This window comes from Scyliorhinus canicula, chromosome 1 (genome assembly GCF_902713615.1).
Source record: "Scyliorhinus canicula chromosome 1, sScyCan1.1, whole genome shotgun sequence".
NCBI classification, from domain to species: Eukaryota; Metazoa; Chordata; class Chondrichthyes; order Carcharhiniformes; family Scyliorhinidae; genus Scyliorhinus; species Scyliorhinus canicula.
In genome coordinates, this window is record NC_052146.1 from 66,732,444 (window position 1) to 66,756,239 (window position 23,796).

General features: G+C 46.2%; 1 protein-coding gene across 2 annotated transcripts in view; it reads right to left on the reverse strand.

Annotated features, from left to right (window-relative positions):
• The window catches only part of LOC119963288 (ADP-ribose pyrophosphatase, mitochondrial-like), a 36,660-nt gene that overhangs the window by 5,980 nt on the left and 6,884 nt on the right, over positions 1-23,796 (reverse strand). Inside the window, exons 1-7 of one of the 2 annotated variants that reach the window (XM_038792161.1) lie at positions 23,238-23,596; positions 22,781-23,035; positions 15,503-15,607; positions 10,785-10,871; positions 6,917-7,025; positions 6,091-6,234; positions 1,644-1,728 (exon numbers count right to left, since the gene is read on the reverse strand). In XM_038792161.1, the coding sequence (XP_038648089.1) occupies positions 1,644-1,728; positions 6,091-6,234; positions 6,917-7,025; positions 10,785-10,871; positions 15,503-15,607; positions 22,781-22,965 (715 nt within the window). In that variant the 5' untranslated portion in view covers positions 22,966-23,035; positions 23,238-23,596. Of the gene's footprint in view, positions 1-1,643; positions 1,729-6,090; positions 6,235-6,916; positions 7,026-10,784; positions 10,872-15,502; positions 15,608-22,780; positions 23,036-23,237; positions 23,597-23,796 lie in introns of those variants that run through there. The other variant, XM_038792153.1, reaches the window with a different exon arrangement.

The following is a 23,796-nucleotide window of genomic DNA, read 5'->3' on the forward strand; positions in this document are numbered from 1 at the left end:
TATGTCCCTGGATATGTTGTGTCTGTGCGCTGCACTGCTCCACATGAGCAGATCCAAGCCCACAAAACTACGAGTGAGCACAGGGAGCCAGTGCTAATTTACTGAATATGTTTCTGGCAAAAAAGGAAGCTGGAGATTCCGTCTTCATCATAGGTTTGTTCAAAAAACCCTGATTAAGTGCAGACTACTTTCCCACACAGCCGCTCCCTCCACAGGAAGAAACTGATTCTTGTGTAAGTGCCCTAACCTACCCCCAAATTATTCTTAATGACGGATACAGCATACACTCAGTTATCAGGGCAGCTATAACAATAACAGCCAGCACTCTCCTTCTGAGAGTTGTTCAGCTTTGATGGGTGGGTTTAAAGTGGGATTGTCTGTGGCTCACAGACCCACCACCAGCTCCGATGGGTCACACATCAGCACCTCCCCAACCCTCTGGCCAAGTGTCCCGGTATTTCTTTTGACCCCAGAATCAGTCACCATGACTCAGGCTTTTGATGTTTTTCCAAGATTGGGCACCTCTGAATCTGCATCAAGCCGAGGCTCAGCCATTCACTGAAATAAATGAAGATCTTTAGAGATGGTGAATCCCATTATTTCCCTTTCACCACCAGGGAAGCACGGGAGAGGGGGGGGGGGGGGGGGGAGACCCCAGGTGCTGGGTTTCTGTTGAGCTGCAGGTTCAATGAAACTTTAGGTGTCAGCTCTGGGCCTCACGGTAGCATGGTGGTTAGCATCAATGCTTCACAGCTCCAGGGTCCCAGGTTCGATTCCCGGCTGGGTCACTGTCTGTGTGGAGTCTGCACGTCCTCCCCGTGTGTGCGTGGGATTCCTCCGGGTGCTCCGGTTTCCTCCCACAGTCCAAAGATGTGCGGGTTAGGTGGATTGGCCATGCTAAATTGCCCGTAGTGTAAGGTTAATGGGGGGATTGTTGGGTTACGGGTATACGGGTTACGTGGGTTTAAAGTAGGGTGATCATTGTTCGGCACAACATCGAGGGCCGAAGGGCCTGTTCTGTGCTGTACTGTTCTATGTTCTAGCTGTGTCTCAGTTGCAGAATGCTCACCCAACTCAATGATTGAGAGTTCAAGTTCCACGTCCAAGACGTGGCCACATATTCCAGGCTAACAGTCCAGTGCAGCACTGAGGGTGTGCTACACTATTGGAAGTACCATCTTTTGAATAAGATGAGGCCCAGGTTGCTCTCGGAGGTAGGCGGAACCAATCCTATGGCTCCTATGGCACTATTCAAAGAGGAGCAGGGGAGTTTTCCCCAGCGTGCAAGCTGATATTTATCTCTCAATCAACACAACAAAACAAATAGTTGCATGGCTGTTTTGGGGATTTTGCTGTGGATAAATGGCTGTTACATTTCCCACAATGGGGAGTGCCTTTAACACCCTGATGTTGTGAAAGGCTCTATATAAATGCAAGTCGTTCTCTTAAAAGCAATAATATAATGTATATTAAAAGAGGGGCAACAAGGGAGAACGGGAGCTAAACTCTCAGCAGAAAGGCCTGAGGTTGGAAGATCAGGGTCAGAATAAGAGAACTTGAGCACACACAGACATTACAATGGAGCCTTCACTTTCCCTGCCCAGGATAACATCCAGTAATAACGGCAAAGCAAAAGTAATTACCCTGTTCATCATGGAAGTTCATAGCCACCGTCTCGATCCAAGCATTATCAGTGTTCCGAGGATCGTCAACATATCCTTTGAAGACCTGAGGAGGCAGAACTCAGTTAAGATTCAAATGGATGTGTACTTTTAATTCTGGCATCACTACCTTCAGCCTCCCACTGTACTCAGCCAAACTGCCTTGTAGTTTGGCCGAGAAACAATGAAATTCTTGACCAACAGAAGATATTGAAAAAATGCGATTGAGGGAGAGGAGTGAGAGACGGATAAGAACAGGTCAGAATGCCAGATTCATGGAGGGATGGGGCAGTGTGGAGGGAGGAACAGCACAATGGCAGTGTGAGGGGACTAAGACCTCATACTGAATATTTTTATAAAATATATAAGTATGTGCATTGCAATTTCAAAATTTTTTAAAACTGAAACATGACCTGTAAAATGGCTGAAACTGTATCTGTCTGTGACATCTGAACAAAATAAGCCATGTTGCAGTTTCAGGGAAACTCACACCTTGTTATCTCTGAGGAGCTACGAATGATCACCTATGGACTAAGGGAGTTACAGAAAGGTAATTCATATTTGATAACCCAGGCTGGCCAACAGAGATGGAATATCTGCGGAGACGATGGACTCGCAAACATTCCTTTTTTCCACATAACGGCCGAGGCATTATCAGCCTGGAACACAAAGCCGATTCCCAGAAGCTGGATAAGCATCCTTTGTCGAAGACATTGTGGCGAGGTAATGTCATGTAACATGGGCCTCTGGCTTGTGGAACAAGTAATATTGCCTTGCCGAACTGCATAGCTCAGTCTACAGTTTAATATTTGACTAGCAAGCCACATCAAAGGAGTACTCGCCCAGGTTGGGCACCTGACCCCATCTACCCTGCTTCCGCTGGAAACTGTACCATCATCTACAAGACTGATTCATCTCTGCTTGTCTATCTCATCATGTGAAGTCAACGCCACTGGAAAAGTGAATTAACTAGCATTGGTTTTTAGCCCAGTGACCTCAGTGAAGGAATATCTCATTGAATTTTGATTCTGAACTCTGGGATCCACATGAAATAATAATAATTTTCTCTGTGGTCTCTATATTGTAAATCACTTGTTTCTCTGTCCCTCTTTCATATCTGAATACGAAGGGGGCATTGCTGACCGGACGGGCAGGAGATCCGACATATGTCAGCAATGAGTGGGGGCATCAACTGAAGGTGGGTCGGGGCTAAGATCAGGATGGCATGGAGAGCAGAGCCCCGTGTGTGGCAGAGCAGTCAGATGTGGGAACGGAAGACAACTACGGATCGTCAGCTCTTGCTGGATGTAAAGATACTAAATTCAAATAACTGGAATCTGAAGAAATCTGGAATTAAAAGTTTAATGATGGCCATGAAACCATTGATGATTGTAATAAAAACCCATCTGCTTCACAAATGTCCTTTAGGGAAGGAAATCTGCTACCCTTATCTGGTCTGGCCTACATGTGACCCCAGAGCCACAGCAATGTGGTCTTTAGGGAAAGAAATCTGCCATCCTTACCTGGTCTGGCCTATATGTGATTCCAGACCCACAGCAATGTGGTTTAAAAAATGCCCTATCAAGGGCAATTAGGGACAGGCAATAAACGCTGGCCTAGGACAGTGATACCCACACCCTGTAAATTAATTTTTAAAAACCCAAAATTTCTTTATACAAAGCTTTCCACCACTGGGGTTTTCCACGCCTCATTTCTGGACATCTTGTAGAATAATTGACAGAGTTTGAATCTTCCGATTCATCAGCAACTCCATTATCATTCTAACATATGACTGCCAGGATGGGAGGCGAACTAGATGAACTGTGGTCTTTCTCCATCCAAAATTCTGGGGGCTGGATTCCCCGCAGCCACGAGAATCGGGCCTGGCGCCGCTCCCGCGATTTTCCAGTCCATGGAGAATCGCTCGCGCGCGAATTACGTGATGCGGCTGGGGGGGGCCATTGCCAGAGGCCCTCCCAGCAATACTCCGGTCCCGACCGGTCGAATTCCCGACGTCGTGGTTCTAACCACGTGTGGCCGGTCGGAACTCAGTCTGCGGCTGCACTGGTGGGGGGCGGGGGGAATCAACCAGGGGGGAAGGGGCTTATGGGCGGCCAGGATGGCGATCAGGCGGGTCAGATGGAGCAGCGCGGGAACAGATCGTTGGGACCTTGTTTGTTGGTCCAGGTCTGCCGGCTGAGTCCGCCATCGCGTTCAGCGCGGCCGCTGGAGACCGCCGCCGTGCGCATGCGCCGACCCAGAACCGGAAGTGCTGGGGCCCGTATCCGCAGCTAAACCTGCGAGAATTACTCCGGGTCCCTGCCAGCACCCTGCAGGTAGGTGAATTGCTCTATATTTTTTTCAGGAAAGTTTGGAGTAAAACGCCAGGGTTTTTACGCCGGTGTGGGGAAATAGCCCCATTTTTGGAGAATCCAGACCCTTATTTCAAATGAATTATTAGGAGTAGTTCCAGGAAGCACGAGATCCAATCCATGGTGGTCTGTCACGATGCCAAAAGTACCACCACCTACACCAATTACTCATGTAATTATACATCTAAGCACAAAGGCTCGTGTTTTTACCATTATGTACTGTGATAATTAATAAAATTTTCACATGTAGTACAAACCATTGATTAAGGAACAACAGGATGTGCTACTCATTAAACATTTTCATTAAACAGTCAGGCTTGCTCCCCACAGTTATGTTTGAGAAGCTGAGTTCGGGCAGGACCAAGTTCTCAGGGATCCTACCTAAGTAAACATTCTTCCTACCCCGCCCCCCTCCTCGGATTGCCTTTACCTTTCCCACTGCTATCTGGTCAATTTCTGAGTGGCCTCTTTCTCTGCTATTCTGATTCTGGGATTGTTAAAGAGAGCCTGAGTGAAAAATATTCCGAACTGTTAATGTTCACCTCTCAGGGGAGAAACAGTTTGAGGATCCGCTGAAGTGACGCTATGTTTTACTGTACATCATCGAGCCAGCTGCATTAGGAACTGACTGTTCTTTAATACATATAAATGAAATCTCTCCTCGTACAGCCATTGCATTGGTTATCTTTACTCGCAATGCATCTTCACTGTTTAGTACAGGAAAACTGACCAGTCATTCATAAACATCTCCCATTCCCTCCCTTTCTCGCACACATGTACACTGTATAATGCCTGATATTTATATAGGATATATAGAAACAGGCCACTCAGCCCAACCAGCCCATGCTGGTGTTTCTGCTCCACATGAGTCTCCTCCCATAAACCTATCATCGTAATCATCTATTCCCTTCTCCCTCATCTGAGAGATATAATGGTACAGCTTCTTTAATCAGCTAGTGTTCGTAGACACGGCGGAGCACCACACTGCCTGTTTGGATTAGATGATCCCCAGTTTAATTCCCAGGCTATGCCAGGTTCGCTGTTGGCAATTAGGTGGATCTCTCCAATTGGCCTCAGAGAACCCGCTGACACTCATGTTCTAGGCTTGTACCATCAAGAGCCATCATTTGGGAAAGATATGGAGTTCTGACAGGCAACAACGGATCAGTACCCACGCAAACATCAACACTTTCTTAGATTTAGCATTGCAGCATAAAACTTCCTCAGCACCTTTCAAACCCGAGATCTCTACCACCTGGAAGGATAAGGGCAGCAGACAGCTGGGAACACCACCACCTGCAAGTTCCCATCCAACACAGACACCATCCTGACTTGGAAATATATCGCCATTCCTTCACTGTCCCTGGGTCAAAATCCTGGAACTTCCTCTCTAACAGCACAGTGGGTGTACCTACAACACATAGATCGCAGTGGTTTAAGGCAGCAGCTCACCACCACCTACTAAAGGGCAATTAGAGATGGGCAATAAATACTGACCTACATCCCCTGAATAAATAAAAAATACTCTGTCCCGACATCAGATATAAAACCAAAATGTTGAACAAAGAAATGCCCCAAATTAGATTCCTAACCCCAAACAGAAAACTGCTCACAAGAAATTCTAAATTAAATGTCAGCACTACAGGCATACCATGTGGAGAGACAGTCTCCATATTTCTATCCTCCATTATGTATAATTAGGACATAAATGCTATAACAGTATTTATGTCCTCATGTATAATAGGCGGCACGGTATCACAGTGGTTAGCACTGTTGCTCCACAGCGCCAGGGACCCAGGTTCGATTCCTGGCTTGTGTCACTGTGTGGAGGCTGCACGTTCTCCCTGTGTCAACATGGGTTTCCTCCGGGTGCTCTGGTTTCCTCCCACAAGACCCGAAAGATGTGCTGTTAGGTGAATTGGATATTCTGAATTCTCGCTCAGTGTACCTGAACAGGCGCTGGAGTGTGGCGACTAGGGTCTTTTCATAGTAACTTCATTGCAGTGTAATGGAAGCCTACTTGTGACACTAATAAAGATTATTACTATAATACTGACCATCTCTCCAGCTTGGAACAGGGAGTTGATTAATAATTTCATTTCTTGTCTCTCAGCTTCTGGTAACTGCAGGGAGTTCAATGCTTCTTCTCCAAACTCTCTCCTGAGAGTGACTGACACTTTCTCACCCGGGTCTATCATTCCCTGGGAGGAAAAAACAAAGAGATGCGTCCTTTGAAATGATCACCTGGTCTGTACCCATCCTTCTAGCTTTCAGTCCTGAACCTTTTAGACATTGACCCAGCAACCAATTCAACCAGCAGGAACTGTTATCCAAGACAGACTCTTCGAAACCAGAATCCCTGGAACTGAGTGGCAATCCCAGATTAATGTACATTGTGATGGGACTGGAGGCCAATCTGAGACGAGAGAAACACGCTGATTCAAAAATGTTATTGATCAACATGGGACTTGTATGGGGCAGTGCCACGTGTTTCCCCACATTGTGCTGAGTGTTCCGTGGAGTTCTAGAAGCAAAGGAGCAATAGAGGGATTCAGTGAGGGTTCCAACTCCTGATACCATCATGTAAATTCTCCACCAGAGGAAACTTAGGGCTGTGTCTCCCGTTTCAATGTCAAACACCAGTCAATGCTCACTGTGCGCGTAAAGAACAGCACTCCTGAGCAGGAACACTGGCACGTTGGGAACCGTAGCACACAAAAATCTACTGCTCACTGAAGAGGGAGGGAGGAAAGAAATCTGGAGGAGAAAAGAGCATCAAAAATGATCGGCTTCTGACAAGAGTCCAAAAGGTTGTTTTTAAGCCACCGGACAGGCTGGAATCTGATTAGACACAGGGTCAGTATTTCTTGCACCCTTACTTACCCCAGGAATTGCCCACTCCTCGTTGTCTCTTCTACGTATTGCTACAAACTGCAAGACAGGCTTCCCAGAATGACTGTGAGTCATTGTTTTCCCAGCCTCCCTCTTCCACCTACAAGAGAGCGAGAGAAAGGTTCCTGAGATGCAGATCAGCAGGCAGGAAATTTCATTAGATGCATCAGAAGTTAATGGAGGGCTTTTTAGTGCCACAGGTAGGGCAATGCATTTTACAGTCCAGGTTTTTGCTCAAGGCTGTTTTCCAGTGGCTGCAATTGGAGAATGAAAACTCAAATACTGACTTCTAGTGGCAACATGTAGGGGAGCAGTCACACATGAGGTAGCTCCCGCAAGAGAACTTTATTTAAGCCCTTTCCGCCCAATTTTTGTAGGAAATTTGGGCTGAAGTTTGTTCATGTTGATGGGTTAAGTATCCCACATCAATGGGATACCCAATAGATGCAGAACCAGGCAGCAGAAAAAGAAGGAATTATCGTCTAACTTGGAAGCTTCACGAGCCGTATCTGGAAAGAAAATGGTGGAGACTTCTACGGTATCAGGGTCCACGCCACTAACTGCTGAGATACGTACAGGCTGCAGAGTAGGTCATGCTAAATTGCCCCTTAATTGGAAAAAAAATTTGGGTACTCTAAATTTAAAAAAAAGAGATACAGGCATCTTAACAGGGCAGCTTCAGACATTACATTGGGAGGTCTCGGAGGACCATGAGAAAGCGATTGAGCAGCGATATCCTCGATTCAAGCAGTCTTGGCTAAGGTGGTGAAGGTACAGGGCATGGTGCTGAAAGAGGTGGGAGTTGCTCTGTCTGGGCAGAATGCTCAGATCACCGCCCTAAAAATGGAGATGGCACAGGTGGCAGCCAACAACAAAATATGAAGGGAAAATTGGTGTAGGAGACAGAGTTTGCAGGTGGTCGGGTTGCTGGAGGGCCCGAGCCTGACAAAGTTCATGTCGCAGTTGTTTTGGAAGATGGTGGAGGAGGGGGAAATGGCGATCCCTCCTGACTTGGATCGAGCCAACAGGTCGCTGAGGCAGAAACCCCGTGCAGATGAGCCACTGCGTGCGATCATTGTGCGCATACACAGTTTCCTAGACAAAGAAAGAGTTTTACGGTGGCCAAAGGATCATTGCAATTGCAGATGGGAGGGCCATGCAGTGAGAATTTATCAAGATGTTGGAGTGAAGCTGGCCAAATGGTGTGCAGCATTTAACAAGGCCAAGACTGCGTTGTATCACAATAAGATTTGATGTGGTTTACCCCACTCGCCTCCGAGTGACTTGTGAAAATAAAGATGTGGGCAGCACGGTGGCGCAGTGGGTTAGCCCTGTGCCTCACGGCGCCAAGGTCCCAGGTTCGATCCCGGCTCTGGGTCACTGTCCGTGTGGCGTTTGCACATTCTCCCCGTGTTTGCTTGGGTTTCGCCCCATAACCCACTGATGTGTAGGGTAGGTGGATTGGCCACGCTAAATTACCCCTTAATTGGAAGAAATTAATTGGGTACGCTAAATTTATTTTTTAAAATGAAAATAAAGACCATTACTTTGAGACTCCAGAGGAGGCTGAAGCGTTTGTGCAAAGAAATGGACTGGGGTTGAGACAAATGTGTTTTGTATTGGTAGGGTGTTGTTTGTATGGAGGTGGGTGGGAGATTTCAGGTATTTGATGGGGTGTTTATAGGGTGGTTTTGTAGCTTTTTCTGTTAAATGTAATTGTGCACGTTGGAGGGTGGGTGTTTCTAATTGTTCATACTTCTTCCCTTTTATTTCTCTCTCCTAGAACTAATAAAGTTGGACTTGGGCAGGGGGTTGGTTGGTGTTATGGAATTTTGGTGTTATGAAAGTACGCGGTGTTGGAGCCACCCCGCTAGCTAAAATACTTTGTTAATGGCAGTGAATGGGTGGGGATATCTGAAATCTACATGCTGGAAAGAGTTAGACAGGAAGTGTGCTTAATATTAAACGGGTAGCATAACCACCAACAAACACCACAACACCCCCATTCTCACTGAGCCTTCCGAGTCATGCCTTAAAAATCCAAATTGTGGAGGAGCCGCAGTTACACTTTGCTACACCCCAAGTATTTAGGATTATCTCATTTTTCTCTTTTCTCCCATTCAGTCTCTGACATCCGGTCAAAACTTAACATATTGTTTCCTCTGTAAAGATTCTGTGAAACAAATGTATGGCTTTTAAACATCAAAATCTTAAACAACACATATACAGTATCACAGTTATGTTCAGTTCCCTGGTTCTTCCAGTAACTTTTTCAATATATTTCCCCACACAGTGAACACATTTATGGGGTCTACTTCAATAGTTGTGTATGATTCCACAACACTCAATGAAAACCTCCCCTTCTGACTCCTAAAATCCTCACTTTGTATTTGTCTCTGGTATTTTCACCTATTGCCACAGGCGACTGATTGGGTTAACTTCTTTCATAATCTCAAAGAACATAAGAACATAAGAACTAGGAGCAGGAGTAGGCCATCTGGCCCCTCGAGCCTGCTCCGCCATTCAATTAGATCATGGCTGATCTTTTGTGGACTCAGCTCCATTTTCCGGCCTGAACACCATAACCCTTAATCCCTTTATTCTCCAAAAAACTATCTATCTTTACCTTAAAAACATTTAATGAAGGAGCCGCAACTGCTTCACTGGGCAAGGAATTCCATAGATTCACAACTCTTTGGGTGAAGAAGTTCCTCCTAAACTCAGTCCTAAATCTACTTCCCCTTATTTTGAGGCTATGCCCCCTAGTTTTGCTGTCACCCGCCAGTGGAAACAACCTGCCCGCATCTATCCTATCTATAACCTTCATAATTTTATATGTTTCAATAAGATCCCACCTCATCCTTCTAAATTCCAACGAGTACAGTCCCAGTCTACTCAACCGCTCCTCGTAATCCAACCCCTTCAGCTCTGGGATTAACCTAGTGAATCTCCTCTGCAGACCGTCCAGCGCCAGTACGTCCTTTCTCAGGTAAGGAGACCAAAACTGAACACAATACTCCAGTTGTGGCTTCACTAACACCTTATACAATTGCAGCATAACCTCCCTAGTCTTAAACTCCATCCTTCTAGCAATGAAGGACAAAATTCCATTCGCTTTCTTAATCACCTGTTTCTATTAGGTTTATATTGTGAAGTTATATTGTGGGCTTATAATGTTTATATTATAAAGGTTTCTATTCTGTTACCCTGAAGTTCCTTTCCAAAGAAAACAAGAGCAAATTCCTTAATTTTCCCTCATAACAAAATTCCAAAATCCAGAGTCATCCTTTTTCCTTATCTCTGTGTTCCCTCATGAGCAATAATGTACCTCTTGTGATCTGCTGTCAGGGTTAAGCATTCAGATCGAGTTAAGGTAGGTTTAAAGGAAGATAACATTTGAGCCATTACAGGGATAATCAGATGGTAAAAAGGGTTTGACTGGATAGATGTAGAGGAACTATTTCCTCTGGCAGAGGTGTCAAAAACAACCTTAACATTAAAGCTGCGCCATTCAGGGCTGATATCAGAAAGCACCTGCTCACAAAGGGTGGTGTAAATCTAGGACATCCCTCCCCCACATTTGTCAAAATTTGCAAATAGAGATTGATAAAGTTTTGGTTGGTAAGGGTTTTGCATATGGAATCGGGGAGGGTAAATGGGAGTTAGGATGCAAATCAGCCGTGATTGAACCAAATGGCAGAACAGCCTGGCGGGGCTGAACAGCCTACACCCCTTCCGTCAGACTGCCTCATAGCAGAGTGGCAGCTGTTGGACATCATTACACTGCAAGTTCTTGCCATACAAACTCATCCTCCAAATTCAATGTCTTGAGATTACCAAATAAACAAAGAGTACATACCTCGTCACAATCGGGTCTGCTGCATGATTAGGGCCCCATCTTCCCAGGAGTCCTCGGCCCCTCAGTCCAGTCCTTCCACAAGGATTTCTGAATAAAAGACAGCAGAGCCAATTATTTTGTGCATCAGCCAGAACACTCAGACAGTATGACGCCCCTGACTTATCCAAGAAATCCAGGTACGACCTCCACAAAGCCATCCGAGATGCCAAGGGAGAATATCAAACCAAGCTAGAGTCACAGACAGACTCTCGGCAGTTGTGGCAAGGACTAAACAATGTAACGAGCTACAAAGCGAAGCTGAGCAGTATCTCCGGCAGCAGGGCACCCCTCCCCGATGAACTCAATGCTTTCTATGCTCAGTTCGAGCAGGTAACCAACAAGGCGCTGTCGAGTGCCCCAGCAGCCCATAACTCACCCATACCCACTATCATAGCTTCCGAAGTCAGATCGGCCTTCCTAAAAGTGAACCCTCGGAAGGCGACGGGCCCGGACGGGATCTCTGGTCGTGCACTCAGAGCATGCGCAGACCAGCTGGCAGAGGTGGTCGCGGACATCTTTAACCTGTCCCTACTCCACTCCGAGGTCCCCACCTGCTTCAAGAAGACCACCATCATACCAGTACCAAAGAAGAACCAGGCAACGTGCCTCAATGACTACCGCCCGGTGGCCCTGACGTCAGTCGTAATGAAGTGCTTCGAGAGGTTGATCATGAAGCGCATCACCTCCATACTCCCGGAACGCCTTGATCCACTGCAATTCATATACCGTCGCAAGCGGTCCACAGCAGACACCATTTCCCTGGTCCTACACTCATCCCTAGAGCATCTCGACAACAAGGACTCCAACATCAGATTTCTATTTACTGACTACAGCTCCGCCTTCAACACCATAATCCCAGCCACGCTCTTATCAAAGCTCAAAAACCACCTGGGATTTGGCTCCCCTCTCTGCAACTGGATCCTCGATTTTCTGACCAATAGACCACGGTAAGAATGAACAACAACACCTCCTCCACAATAGTCCTCAATACCGGGGCCCTTCAAGGCTGCGTACTTAGCCCCCTACTCTACTCCCTGTATACACACGACTGCATGGCAAAATTTGGTTCCAACTCCATCTACAAGTTTGCTGACGATACGACCATAGTGGGCCGGATCTCGAATAACGACGGGTCAGAATACAGGAGGGAGATAGAGAACCTAGTGGAGTGGTGTAACGACAACAATCTCCCCCTTAATGCCAGCAAAATTAAAGAGCTGGTCATTGACTTCAGGAAGCAAAGTACTGTACACACCCCTGTCAGCATCAATGGGACCGAGGTGGAGATGGTGAGCAGTTTCAAATTCCGAGGCGTGCACATCTCCAAAAATCTGTCCTGGTCCACTCACGTCGACGCTACCACCAAGAAAGCACAACAGCGCCTATACTTTCTCAGGAAACTAAGGAAATTCGGCATGTCCACATTAACCCTTACCAACTTTTACAGATGCACCATAGAAAGCATCCTATCTGGCTGCGTCACAGCCTGGTATGGAAACTGCTCGGCTCAGGGCCGCAAAAAACTTCAGAGAGTCGTGAACACCACCCAGCCCAACACACGAACCTGCCTCCCATCCATTGCTCCATCTACACCTCCCGCTGCCTGGGGAAAGCGGGCAGCATAATTAAGACCCCCTCCCACCCGGCTTATTCACTCTTCCAACTTCTTCCACCGGGTAGGAGATACAGAAGTCTGAGCACGAACAGACTCAAAAACAGCTTCTTCCCCGCTGTTGCCAGACTCCTAAATGACCCTCTTACGGACTGACCCCATTAACACTACACCCTGTATGCTTTGTCCGATGCCGGTGCTTACGTAATTACATTGTATATCTTGTGTTGCCCTATTATGTATTTTCTTTTATTACCTTTTCTTCCCATGTACTTAATGATCTGTTGAGCTGCCCGCAGAAAAATACTTTTCACTGTACCTCGGTAACGTAACAATAAACAAATCCAATCCAATCCAAGTAGTTATCCTGGAATTGACTCAATTGGAAGAGTTAACATTCACCTTACTCCGGTTCAGGACATTGTGGGGATACCTCCTTAGACTAAGGCTGAAACATTTTAATGAATGAAACTGATGTTATAACTTGCAAAGGACAAAAAACAAACTGAGCTCTAAATGAGGATTTAGTTAATCCCGTCACACTGTTCCCTCTTTTGTCTTCTTTGGAACTTGATTTTGCTTTCCATCTAGTGGCACAGTGGTTAGCACTGCTGCCTCAAAGTTCCTTGGGTGACCGTCTGTGTGGAGTTTGCACTTTCTCCCTGTGTCTGCATGGGTTTCCTCCGGGTGCTCCGGTTTCCACTCAGTCCAGATGTGCAGGTTTGGTGGACTGCCCATGATCAATGGGTGGGGTTACAGGGACAGGGCAGGGGATTGGGCTACAGTTGAATGCTCTTTCAGAGGGTCAGTGCAGACTCAAATGGCTGTAGGGGTTCACTGCAAGGATTCTATGGATTTCTTCCATGGATCATCTTACAGATGAGAAGGTACATTGGCAACCTGCTCACAGAACACTTTCAAAAATGCTAAGACACATGATTGCTCTTCCTTCATATCTCCTGCTAAAAGGGAAACTCCTGGTTGCTGCTTGGTGCCTCGCCACAACAACGCATAGAAACTTAATCCAGTCTTGTCGCAATTATAGGAGCAAACTCACAACCTAACGCACAATAGTGTGGGGTAAATATTTTGGGCATTGCATGGAGGGTTGTACAAAGATGCGATGAATAGTTTGTGCAGAAAGTCATCACAATTTGTGAGAGTCTTTTCTTAATCTTTGTGTTCTTCTGCTTTCAAAGCCCTGTCATAACCTGGCCTTGGGAATTTCAATTGTTATAACTCACTGCTCATTCACTGAGAAGAGGAAGAATCTGAGCCAATGTTCCTTAACATGGGCGTACTCACAAAACCGCAAGAAAATAGATACAGCACATTCTCCCCGTGTCTGCGTGGGCTTCTACCCCAGAACCCAAAGATGTGCAGGGTAGGCAGATTAGCCACGCTAAATTGCCCTTTAATTAGAAAAAAAATGATTGGGTACTCTAAATTGTTTTAAAAAGAGCATAGATACAGACTTTCTTTTCCATCCATCTACCCTCTCCAATTTGTTGTTTGGGGAGGTAGTGGTATTGTCACTGGATGAATAATCCAGAGGCCCAGGGTAATGCTCTGGGGACCCTGGTTTGGATCCCACCACATCAATAATAATCTGGAATGAAAAGTCTCATGATGACCATGAAACAATTGTCGATTGTTGTAAAAACCCATCTAATGTCCTTTAGGGAAGGAAGTCTGCCATCCTTACCTGGTCTGGCCTACATGTGACTTCAGATCCACAGTAATGTGGTTGACTCTTAACTGCCCTCTGAAACAGCCTAGCACGCCAGTCAGTTCGAGGGCAATTAGGGATGGGTTACAGTGCTTGCCAGCGACACCCATATCCCATGAAGCGATAAAGAAAATAACACGGTTCCGATAGACACTTAAGAATAATGCCCTAACCTTTCCCTAATCGGTTACAGCTGCTCCTGTCAAGCATTTCATTGTGACAGAATTGCAATGCTTACATTCCCCACCACTGTGAAACTGCGAATTTTGTGCACACCTAGCTGAGTCATGTTATTACTCGAGCTATTAGGATTCCAAATTCAGGGAAAGCACAGCCGGGAGACAGAATGAAGCCCTAACAGAATACCTCAATTCTCAACTTCAGAAGAGTACTGACTTCAGCACCTCCTTCCATTTCACACATCAAGCAGTCTGTGATCTGAGGTGGTTATTTCCAAGTTAGAAGTTGTTCCATCGCTATGTGACCCTGCAGTGAGGAGAGATTTTCATCTCATCGGCCAATGTAAAACCCACACCACAACCCATTCAGCCTTTTATAATTTCAAAAATGTGCCCCAAATACTCTCTCTCCCGTTCTTTTTCATTCCAATGAGAAGAAGTTCAATGAAAAGGGGCCGCTTGTTAAATTGTTCCCGAGGCGAGAGATGTTGTACGTTTCCATTGCCAGTATTCAAGATCAGCACTGAAATAACATTGACAGTGGAGAGATTCAGTCTGACTATGTTGGCTCAGGTTCTCCAGTTAGGAGCGCTGTAAGCCCACAGTCACTGGATTCACACCGTACAAACCGATTCCACCAAGTACCTCACAGCCAGCTAGACGGTCGAGACTTTGCACTCCATCGTGATGCATTAAACCAGGTCCGATGAATACAAAGTCCATGTCTAACTTACTGCATCACCGGATTTCCCAGAAAAATACATTCCAATGCTTTATTCTGTTTGAAATAGAAATATCTTAAGGTTTGCCATGTTGAGGTGATCAGGAAACACATTTATACATCCCTCGTGCGTTACTCCAGTGAATAGAAACAGCGCTTCTCAATGTCACTGGAGAAGAAAGTCAGTGGCAGAGGCTCTCAGACGCTCTGCATTGAACAATTTTGAGGGGCCATGTGGAAGGCATGCGTACACAGTTTTATAACAATTATTCAGATTATCACCTTCTCAGATCTATTTTAATGCTTACCTATATATAAGCACGGTGACCAACATTGAACATTTAAGTTTCAAAGGCAAAAAACAGCACCATATTATGAGAGGAACAGGGGTTAAAGTTGGCAGAGGCATTGCATGGACATAGGGAGAGGAGGCCTCACCTTGGGAATCCATTGACCACATTATATGAAACAATATGGGACGTTCTATCCACTCCACCATCCAAATAATTGAACTTCAATGGAGTGTCCAGCTCTCCTTCATCACTGCAAGCGAAAACAAAAAGATCAGTCCAGTTACTGTGCTGTGACACGAGGAATGCGATGAATGTCGGAATTGCAGATATTGTATTGTAAGTATTTGGTGCAGGAAGAGTTAAAAGCCGGTGTTAGAGATGTGTTTGACTGCTGCAGTCATGTTTTAAAAGCATCTTGGTTTGATGGATTGGGAGCCAAGGGTGCAATTAAAGCATTGTAAAAAGCGTGGACTAATGGAGTGCTGTTTTGATTAAGGGGATTCCCGATGGAGTTAATTAGATTTCAGCTTGATAAGGTGGTGTCATTGCTAAGTGGAGCTAAGGTATCAAGCATTTTGTAGGAGTACCAGGTCAGTGCAGTTCTCAGGGGCGGCACGGTGGCATAATGGTTAGCACTGTTGCCTCACAGCGCTTAAGCCCCGGGTTCAATCCCGACCCCAGGTTGCTGTCCGAATGGAGTTTGCACATTCTCCCTCTAGCTGCATGGGTATTTTTTCCAATTAAGGGGCAATTTTAGTTTGGCCAATCCACCTATCCTGCACATCTTTTGGGTTGTGGGGACGAAACCCACGCAGACACGGAGAGAGTAGTACTGTTTAAGGGGTAATTGTAAGTTATTTTCTAATGTGATATTAAAGATTATAATACTGTGTTAATAATAGTTTGTTTTAATATATCATATCCCTATATCTGTGTGTAATCTCTCCTGTAGCAAAGTATCCTTTCCTCTTACAAAATTATAATAAAATATTGTGTTTCTGCCCAATATCCTGGCCATACTTGGGGTCTGGTCTGGGATCGGATGGGAACAGGGAGGAGGCATGTCATGGGTTCAACGGCACACACACTATAAATTACAGACTCAAGTGAGTTATGAAAGCCACAATGCCATAAGCTGCACTCCCACCTCTGAAAGACAAGGTTCCAGGTTCAAGTCCCACTCCAGCGACTGAGCACAAACATCAAAGCTCACACCCCAGTGCAGTACCGAGGGGGAGCTGCAATGTTAGAGGTGCCGTCTTTCAGATGAGTTAAACAGAGGATCCACTTGCCCTTTTCGGATGGACACAAGAGATTCCATGGTACTATTTCAACAGCAGGGGAATTAACCTTTGTGTCCTGGCCAGTATTTATCCCTCAATTAACATTTAAAAAATTTACTGAGTCATTGTTACATTGCTAATTGCGGGAGTTTGGGGGGAGTTTGAGGGGAGTATAAATTAGCTGCCATGTTTCCTACATTACAATTGTAAGGCCTGTGAGCCAATGACGGTTCCCGACTCCATCCATCTTCAGTAACCGCCCTATCCTCAGTGGGTGACATGAGCCAGAGCCCAACCCAGCATTATATTCCTGTTTATTTTATTCCTAACATTAAAACATGTGTGCTGAGCCTATCAAAAGTCAGCCTGCGTTACATGTCACATTCACTACATGGTACAAAGTGCACCAATAAATGTATCTAAGTATGTGCATTGTGTAGTAAGTTATAATACCATAGCAACTACCATAGAACTCGCAGAGCATCATGTATGTTATTGGTCCAAATGAATCTTTGGAAAGAATGGATCGATTCTTAATTCTGTTGAAGAGAGAATCTAAAGTGACAGTTGTTTGACAAATAGCGAAGCTCACTTCAGAAATGATTACACTTCAAAAAATACTGCATTGGCTCCGAGACATTTTTTTAAAAATAGAATTTATTTTTTTAAATTTGCAGGCCCAATTCTTTTTTCTCCCAATTAAAAGGCAATTTGAGCATGGCCAATTCACCTACCCTGCACACCTTTGGGTTGTGGGGGTGAAACCCACGCAGACATGGGGAGAATGTGCAAACTCCACACGGACAGTAACCGGGGGCCGGGAACGACCCCGGGTCCAGGGCACCGTGAGGTAGCAGGTCGCCACCCATATTAATGCAATTCTTACTTTTGTTAAAGCAAAACACTACAGATGCTGGAAATCTGAAATAAAAACAGAAAATGCTGAATAAACTGTAGCTTTGGCAACGTCTGTGTAGAGAGAAACAGTTAACGTTTCAATTCCATATGACCCCCCCCCCCCCCCCCCCCCCAGGGTCATATGGGCTTGACTCGTTAACTCTAGGTGTTGCTAGACCCACATTTAATCCAGCATTTTCTGTCTTTGTTACTTTTTTTAAATTGCCATTTATTAAGGAAGATGTTTGTTTTGTTGATATTTATTTAGCATCCTTGTTTTGCTTTCCCCCCTTTTCAAGCAAACTAGTCCATTTTCGAACTAGTTGCGTGGTTTATACAAGTGTCAAGTATGCCTCAGGAGCATCCCAGACACATGAGTCAATTCAGAGGCTTGACCACATCATTTTCCATTGAGAACCTAATGGGACCCATCTGCCCTCTCAGGTGGATACAAAATATCCTATTGCACAATTTCGACAAAAAGCAGGGTGGTTCTTGTCAGTGTCCTGCCCCATGTTTATCCTTTAACCAATATCACTCAAGAGCAGATTATCTTGTGCTTATCACATTGCTGTTTCTGGGTTCTGTATTGTGTGCAAATTGCCTGCCGTGTTGAGACATTATAACAGTGACTACACTTCAAATACAGGGCGCGATTCTCTGCTGCCCACGACGGGTCGGAGAATAGCGGGACGGCCTTCCCGACAATTTTCACGGCCTCCCGCTATTCTCCCCCCCCCCCCCCCCCCCCCCCCCCCCTCCGGCCGCCCCCGATACGAATCGCTGCTCGCTGTTTTTTACGGCGAACACCAATTCTCCGCAGGCCGATGGGCCAAATACGTTTACGGCCCTTTTCACGGCCGCGATCACACCTGCTTTCAGCGTTCGTGAAAACGGCCGCAAAGTGCCCGTCCCGGACAACCATGGCACCGATTGGCACGGCCGCACCACGGCTGTGCCAAGGGTGGAATGGGCCTGCGATCGGTGAGCACCGATCGCGGGCAGCGGGCCCATACCTGCGCACTATTTGTTCTTCCGCCGCCCCGCAGGATCAGTCCGCGGGGCGTCTGAGGGGCATGACGGCCCGCGCATGCGCGGGTTTGACGCGTCTGCGTGATGACGTCATCAGCGCATGCGCGGGTTGGAGCCGTCCAACCCGCGCATGCGCGGCTGACATCATCGTGCGCGTCAGCCGTCGTGACGCTTGGCGCGCGGACTTAGCGACGGTCGCTAAGGCCGCGATGCCGTGCTTCACGGGGCCCCGCTGCTAGCCCCGCCCGGGGGGGAGAATCGGGTCCCGGGAGGGGGCGCGGAGGCTGCCATGAAACACGGCCAGTTTCACGGCAGCCTTTACGACTTGCCGCATTTGTGGAGAATCGCGCCCACAGTTTTTACTTTTTCCAGTTCTGATGAAAGGTCAACAATCTGAACTTTTTTAAATTATTCGTTCATGGGACATGGGCGTCGCTGGCTGGGCCAACATTTATGGCCCATCCCTAATTGCCCTTGAGGGGGAAGTTAAGAGACAACTACATTGCTGTGGGTCTGGAGTCACAGGTAAGGAGGCAGATTTCCTTCCCTAAAGGTCATTAGTGAACTAAATGGGTTTTGGGTTCTGTGTTGGGCCCTCAGATATTCAATGCATTTATTAACGACTTTGAAAATGAGATAGGCACACATCCCAAATTTGCCAATGACACAAAGGTAGATGTCATTGTAAGCAGAGTTAATGGAATCAGAAAATTATCCAGAGATATCAATAGATCATGCGGGTAACCAAAATTGTGGCCAATTAACTTTAACGTGGGTAAATGTGAGGCCATCCATTTTGGACTTTACCAAACTGGAAAATTCCTAAATGGTGAAAAGCTAGAAACAGTGGAGCTCCAAAGAGACATGGGAGTCCAGGTGTGCGGGTCATTAAGATGTTGTGAACAGGTACAGAAAATAAGCAGAAAGATTTTTGGCACATTTCTATCCAGAGATCTAGAATACAAGGAGGTAAAAGAAATAGTTCAGCTGTATAAAGCTGTCTCTGGACTACACCTGGAGGCAAGTGAGCGGTTCTGGGCAGTATAGCATATACTCACCAAAATACCACCTGAGCAGAGGGATAAATGATGCAAAGAGAGATTACACCAACTAGGGTTGTATTCCCTCAGGTTCACAAATGAAAGAGGTGATTCGATTGAAATTTTCAAGCTATCAAGAGGATTAGATAGGACAGAAAGACAGAAACTATTTCTGCTGGAAGGGAGTCCAGGTCTAGGCAGCTGTTTGGGGGTGAAATTAAGAAACATATCTGTACACATAGAGTAAATGAGCTTGGAACTCTCTTCCACAAACAGCAACTGATGCAAAGTAAATTGTAAATTCAAAATCAGAGATGGATAGATTTTTGTTGTCCAAAGGTATTAAGGAATATGGGGCAAAGTATGCAAGTAGCTGCAGATCTGTAATGGTCTCATTGAATGATGGAACAGGATCAAAGGACTAAACGGTCTATCCTATTCCTATGTTGGGTACAACTAGGTGTCAATTCAATGCAAGTTAAATTGAGCCCAAATCTCCAGATACAGTCACCAAGGAACAGCATGATGAGAAAAATGAATGAACCAAGGATAAACCGCTGAGGATTTCTTGAACTAACAGTGTGGCAGTGGGAAGGTAAGCCGTTATACCATAAAACGTCAGAGCAGAAGTAGGTCTTTTGGCCCATCAAGTCCGCTACCCCAGTTAATGAGATTATGGCTGATCTGATATGATAATCCTCAACTCCACTTTCCTGTATTATCCCCATATCCCTAGATTCCCTTACTGATTAAAAATCTATCCCAACCTTGAACATACTTAACGACCCAGCCCCTACAGCCCTCGGTGGTAAAGAATTCCAAATATTAGGCAGTGCAAAGGCACAGTGGTTAGCACTGCTGCATTACAGCGCCAGGGACCCGGATTCAATTCCAGCCTTGGGTGATTGTCTTGTGTGTCGTTTGCACATTCTCCCCGTGTCTGTGTGGGTTTCCTCCCACAATTCAAAGATGTGTGGGTTAGGTGGGGTTACGGGAATAAGGCAGAGAAATGGGCCTGGGGAGGATGCTCTTTCAGAAGGTTGCTACAGACTCGATGTGCCGAATGGCTTCCTTCTGCACCGTAGGAACTTTATATTCACTGCCTTCTGAGAGGGGAAATTCCTCTTCATCTGTTTTAAACGGGTGACTCCTTATGCTGAGATTATGCACTCTGGTCCCAGACTCTTCCACAAGGGGAAACAACCTCTCGGCATCTACCCTGTCAAGTCTCCTGAGAATCCTATCTGTCTCAATAAGGTCACCTCTAATTCTTCTAACTTCCAATGAGTACAGGCTCAGCCTACTCAACCTCTTCTTGTAAGAAAATCTCGCCAAAACCTTTCTGATTATTTTCTGTATCTGTTCACAAGATCTTATGGCGGAGATCAACCGAGTGAACCTCTGACAGAGAAATTTCAGCTAGCTGGGGGGAACGAGCTACGGTACCTGCAGCTCAAAAACTTCCTACGAAAGGAGACAAGGATGTACCCACAACCGCCACGACAGACACTATTTGAAGACCTACTGGACGCAAGTATCCTAGAGAAAGGGAACTGTAGTGACATGTATGACCGACTGGTAGATAGGGACGACACCGTACTGGACGCAACAAGAAGGAAATGGGAGGACGACCTGGGGATGGAGATAGGGTGGGGACTCTGGAGCGAAGCACTGCATAGGGTCAACTCCACCTCCACGTGCGCAAGGCTCAGCCTGACGCAACTAAAAGTGGTACATAGAGCCCACTTAACAAGAAACCGTATGAGTAGGTTCTTCCCGGAGGTGGAGGACAAATGTGAGCGGTGCCAGAGAGGCCCGGCCAACCACGCCCACATGTTCTGGTCTTGCCCCAGACTTGTGGAGTACTGGACAGCCTTCTTCGAGGCTATGTCCAAAGTGGTGGGGGTGAGGGTGGAGCCATGCCCGATAGTGGCGGTCTTCGGGGTTTCAGACCAGCCAGATCTATTCCTGGGGAGGAGGGCGGACGCCCTTGCCTTTGCCTCCCTGATTGCCCGCCGTAGAATCCTGTTTGGCTGGCGGTCAGCAGCACCACCCAGAGCTGCAGACTGGCTGTCCGACCTCTCGGAATCTCTCCAAATGGAGAAAATCAAATTCGCCATCCGAGGGTCGGACGACGGCTTCCACAGAACGTGGGAGCCATTCATGCAACTGTTCCGGGACCTGTTTGTGGCCAACGTACATGAGGAAGAATAGTCGGGTGGCCAAGAACCAGGGGAAAATGGACGGGAATCGGGGGAAGGTAGCCGGGGGAAGGGGGGGGGGGGGGGGGGGGGGCTACGGGCTCGGTATGGGGGTTTGATGGCAAGCCAAGGCCCAAAACCAAACTATAAATAAATGCCTATAAACATGTGCCTCGGCCATATTGGGGAATGTAAAATATGTATGCTGGCTAAAGGGGGCGGCCACAATTATTGTTATGAAGATGCTTACCTGTAAATATTCATGTTAAATTTTTGTGTTTTCCTTTTTTTTTTCTCTCTCTCTCTAATAACTTGTAATTTGTCATATATAAAATATGAAAACTCAATAAAAAAAACATTTATAAAAAAAAAAACCGAGTGAACCTTCTCTTGACTGCCTCTAATATGGGTGGCATGGTAGCACAGTGGTTAGCACTGTTGCTTCACAGCACCAGCGTCCCAGGTTTCTATTCCTGGCTTGGGTCACTGTCTGTGCGGAGTCTGCATGTTCTCCCCATGTCTACATGGGTTTCCTACGGGTGCTCCGGTTTCCTCCCACAAGTCCCGAAAGACATGCTTGTTAGGTAATTTGGACATTCTGAATTCTCCCTCTGTGTACCCGAGCAGGTGCCGGAATGTGGTGACTAGGGACTTTTCACAGTAACTTCATTGCAGTGTTAATGTAAGCCTACTTGTGACAATAAAGATTATTATTATGCCAGAATGCTTTGACAAAGAGTCATCTGGATCCGAAACCTGACAGATACTGCCAGACCTGCTGAGATTTTCCAGCATTTTCTCTTTGGTTTCAGATTCCAGCATCCACAGTACTTTGCTTTTATCCAGTGAAGAAGCATGGTGTAGCTGACCAGGTCCAGGGCAGCACCAATGCTCAATGTACAAGGTATTTGCTGGAGCGAGATCACATATCACTCATTTCATCAGCATATCACACATTTAATCGGCATACCTGTAAGGCGGGTCTGCCCAGGGTGGTCGCCTGAACAGCGAGGGGGCAGTGTAGTTGACTGGCTTATAATCTGCCCATGGCACTGCCCAGTCCACCTTTTCATCGGGGACAGGGAAACGTTGGGTTTCAGAGCCTGGGTACACCTCACCACGTGCCTTCACATGGAGGCACTTGCGAAAATCCATGGGCAGAACAAACACCACTGATGCAGACTTGAATAGATGAAGATGATGGGAGAGTCGCACTGTAGCCAATCTGCAAAATAGTGTTGTATTCCATTGAATTGGCATGAATCAAAACGTTTTAAAATGACATGTATTTTAATATTGTCTGTCATTAATGTTTTAAGGTATTAATCCAAACTTTCAATACAGAAAGCCTGCGGCTATGGCATTACAATGTTAGGCCGGAGAGGGGGGGGAAACAATTTACAACTCGACACATAGCTCCCTCTCACCAGCAATGACAGAATGGCGAGTGACAGGCAGATATCACTAACAACCAAGAGCTGATATAAAGAGCATTGATCACTACAGATGTGGTTATCAGTCAGCGCAATAGGGAGATATCATCTTGACTCTGCTGTGGAAAACAGTTCTCAGACAGGATTGTGCATTCAATCATCAAAAAGGTGATATCTTTCAGAAATTAATAATGATTTCTAGGTTCCTTCCTGTATGAGCTGCGTTGAGCAGTCTTTTACTGTCACATTCAACTCCACGTCTACTGGTCCTTTCAGAATATTTCAGTCTTCACATGTTCTGATATTCTCAAGCTCACTCCCCATCTATCCGGCGAGAGGAGCAGCTTTCCCTTGGAGCACTCTCTCTCTCTCTCTCTCTATCCCAGTCTCTCTCTCTCTCTCTCTCTGTCTCTCTATCCCAGTCTCTCTCTCTCTCTATCCCAGTGTCTCTCTCTCTCTATCCCAGTCTCTCTCTCTCTCTATCCCAGTCTCTCTCTCTCTCTATCCCAGTCTCTCTCTCCTCTATCCCAGTCTCTCTCTCTCTCTCTATCCC